Below are 3390 nucleotides of genomic sequence, written 5' to 3'. Positions count from 1 at the left end.
AAATAATGATTAAAAATCAGGCAATTTGATAGATCGGCTAAAAAAAATACATTTTAGGGGAAAATCTGAAAAATAAAGTTATTTTAGGGACATTAAGGGATTAAGGGACATTTAAGGTATAGACTGTCATTAATAACAGCATACAAGGTTGTTTATAAATAGCCTGTGGGACACCAAGAGATAGACACAGAAAGGTAGAAAGGTGAGATTAAAAATATGTGCTTTTAAATGTTGTGTCAAATTCTGAATAGAGCCTGCCCCTCTGATATTTTTGTGTAGGCTGTGTCTGGACAGTCTGTTTATGAGAATACATTTCAGTGTTACACATAAACCCTCAAATTACATTTTTAATATACAAAATCAGACAGACAGCTGTGTTGTCTTTGTTGATGCTTTATTGGCAGATTTTGTTACTAATAAAAAAAAAACAAGCAGGAAAAAAGGCAACTTTCTCACAAAGTGGATCAGATTTGAGAAATTAGTAATGTGTAATTTTTTTGCAAGCAAAAGTCAAAGAAAGGAAGATAAGAGTAACAGTGTAAAGATCTCATCGACATGTATCATATCAATGGATAAGCCTCAACCTTACTGACTGACTTATTTATCAAACTGCTCCACAGTTTCTCCAAGAAGGATGCCGTTTCTGGTGTGGAAGATCTTGGCCAGAGCGGGACTCATTGGGCTTGGTATGTAGTCCTGACACCGATGACCACCAAGACTTGGTGCACACTCAACTATGTAGGAAAAGAAGAAGGTACCATGTTTGAACATGCAACTGTCTGACACCTTTCCCTGACGCAGATCAAATGAACACTCGCCAAGAAGATCACTGTTCCAGTAAGTATCCTCATCATAAACAGTGAATGTAAGTTTGTCTCTCATGTTGATGGCTATTTCTCCAAACTGAAAATTCTCACGCCATACAGGATTGTCATTGTTTGTGATAATGGCAGTGCGCTTAGTCTGATCACCATATCTAACCTCAACTGAACCATCTGTCTGCGTACACGTATCACCGTACAGACCACGTGCATAGAGGCTGAAGACCTTCAATGTAGCGAGACCTTTCCCAGCGGGACAGCAGTTTGACTTGATATTCTGATTACTGTTGCAAACACAAGCACAAGGATCTCTTTTGCTAGATCTATGTCCAATCTTACAGCTTTCTGAGCATTTTCTCAAAACTGCATTTTTCTTGATGTGCTCCTCCACCTCTTGCTTCAGTCCGGCCACGGCAGGATGACCACCTGGCAGTATGGTGTGCAGGGGCTTTAAGTTGTATCGGACCACATCAGGAGTGATTTTCAGTGAGTCAAGCCAGTTGTTGTAGACAGAGGGATTTGATTGTTCAAAGAGGATGTCAGCACCGTTGATACTCCCACCAATGACCTCTGTGTTACGCTCATTAAACGTGCTGCTGAAACTTTGGCCATAGCCTAAGTTCTTCTTCTTTTCCTGACAGTGTTTGGTCATGGCCTCAACACTGGCGCTATTTGCAAAGGTAGCCGAGGCCTCAACTGACAAACAGTCACTGACTTCTGTTGCTGAGAGGCCGTTCATGGTCGCCGCGCAGGTCTTGATAGAAGTGGTTGCTTTTATCTCCCCTCCTAGAGATACCTGTGTGATGTAATGTGTGCCATATGTGTCAATCAGACCGTGATATAATGGTGCGGTCTTCATTGAATATGGAGGAAGGGAGTTCACTGCTGATTCAAAGTCATGACTCAGTGGAGGTTTTGTTGCCAGTCTGTAGCTGTGAAGAACAGGAAATGTACAAATTAATTGCAATCTGTTACAGACACATTTGATCTGCATCACTGTTTGTGTTGTTTTATGTTAAATTGCTGGCATTATTGTAACTGGCCACAGCACTGTAAAACAAAGCATTTAAATTCAGAGTTAAGTATGCAAAGACAAGTATCTGTCCATATACTCACCTGTAGAGGTTACAGTTGATAGACTGTTGAGTAAAGGAGTAGCGGTCTTGTTTTGACTTTTGCATGCCAAAGGTAGCCTGTCTGGAGTGGGAACCTCCAAGGCCAATACCAAGAGAAAAGGATGGTAAAGAGATTTTAAGGCCAATCTTCCAATCATTGGATACGGAGGATGTGGAATCATTGACAAGAGTTTCGACCGAATCAAAGAGTGTACCAGAGACCTTCAAACTACACTTGGGGAGGTTTCTCCAGTCCACCACAGAAACTGGGACCTTCTGCTTCTCTCCATTCATGTTGCTGTTTCTGTAGAGCCGGCAAGTGCCATTGCCAAGCTTCCATGTTTCAGTGTCGATGACATAGGCACCTTTCCGCTCCATTGTGACGATGTCGAAGCCTTCTCCACCCAGATTGTAACCAGGAACAAAGCGAGCCGCTTTACACTCCTCTGGTGTACCAGTGAAGCGTACACTGGATGGCAGACACAGAGGACTCCATGCCCAACACAGGAACATGAGATGCCACAGCCTTGCCATCTGTATGAGAGAAATGAAAAGCAATCAAGGTAAAGGCATGGGCATTTAAACAATGCAAAATTGTTAAACAATGCTTTGTTTAAAACTTTAGAAGTACAGTATAAATAGATATAGATAGATTTTGAACAACTGTGAAGAAGAAGAAAGTGCTGATAACAGAGATGAAGAGACTCAGGTGTCTGACCTTATCTTGACTGTCGGCAGCGAGGTCTGGTTAGCGACTTTAAAGGTCTGACTTTTATTGTAGTGATGATGAGATGGAGGTGGAGCCTGTACTGACAATCTAATCTATTCAGTTCTAATCTATTCAGTTCTGACAAGTGTCTTATTTGACTGACTTTATTTATTTACATTTTCACTTACTTTGCACCATGATAGCGTGAGAAGATTACATACGGGTTTTTTGTATGCTTAAAAAACTAAAAGAATATAATTGAAAATGTAGCTGGTTAGGAGGCTGGTTAAAACATCTGTAGCATAAATGTTAAAAGTATTCAATGTGCTATTGTCCTGTAAAACATAAAATCGACTTTTCTTCATTTTCCTTTCTCCGTAAATGTAGATGAAAGCAACTACTTTTTTCTGTGTTATGCATGTTGATGTAGAATTTAAGCCTGATTTAAACCTAGTTGTAGCAAGGCTGAGCCTTATAATTCTATGAGGATGCCATGTTGCAGAAGTTTGACAAAATGAGTCCCAGACCAAACTGAAGTCTTGAAGTCTAAAAGACTAGAGGTCTATTCGGCTAATTTAAGCACAGAGAATAGACTGCAGGTCCAATGTAGTTTTCTTGCTGGGTTTGGCACCCGGTACCCTGGGGTTTAGTCACAGCTGACCAAACTAATGGCACAGTTAGCCAACTTACTTAAGCAACAAGTAAAGCTATCATTCCATCAGGTAACTTGGTAAATGATCTTGAA

General features: G+C 40.7%; 1 protein-coding gene across 1 annotated transcript; it reads right to left on the bottom strand.

The window, feature by feature from the left end:
• Positions 1 to 377: 377 nt before the first annotated feature.
• LOC146330279 (perforin-1-like) lies at positions 378 to 3065 on the bottom strand. The gene is made up of 2 exons (XM_084713606.1): positions 1938 to 3065; positions 378 to 1753 (listed from the first exon to the last, which is right to left on the bottom strand). The coding sequence occupies exons 1-2, from the start codon at positions 2468 to 2470 to the stop codon at positions 598 to 600; spliced, it is 1689 nt and encodes a 562-aa protein (XP_084569732.1). The 5' UTR covers positions 2471 to 3065; the 3' UTR covers positions 378 to 597.
• Positions 3066 to 3390: the final 325 nt, after the last annotated feature.

Source organism: Lutjanus erythropterus, chromosome 3 (assembly GCF_056507025.1).
Source record: "Lutjanus erythropterus isolate fLutEry1 chromosome 3, fLutEry1.hap2, whole genome shotgun sequence".
NCBI classification, from domain to species: domain Eukaryota; kingdom Metazoa; phylum Chordata; class Actinopteri; order Lutjaniformes; family Lutjanidae; genus Lutjanus; species Lutjanus erythropterus.
This window is presented reverse-complemented; position numbering and strand designations above follow the sequence as displayed.

Bases quoted from the DNA above. Each gene is read 5' to 3' on its own strand.
- LOC146330279 (XM_084713606.1), bottom strand. From the start codon at position 2,470: ATGGCAAGGCTGTGGCATCTCATGTTCCTGTGTTGGGCATGGAGTCCT. The intron at 1,754-1,937 runs GTGAGTATATGG...TGTTCTTCACAG, and splicing joins ATCAACTGTAACCTCTACAG to CTACAGACTGGCAACAAAAC.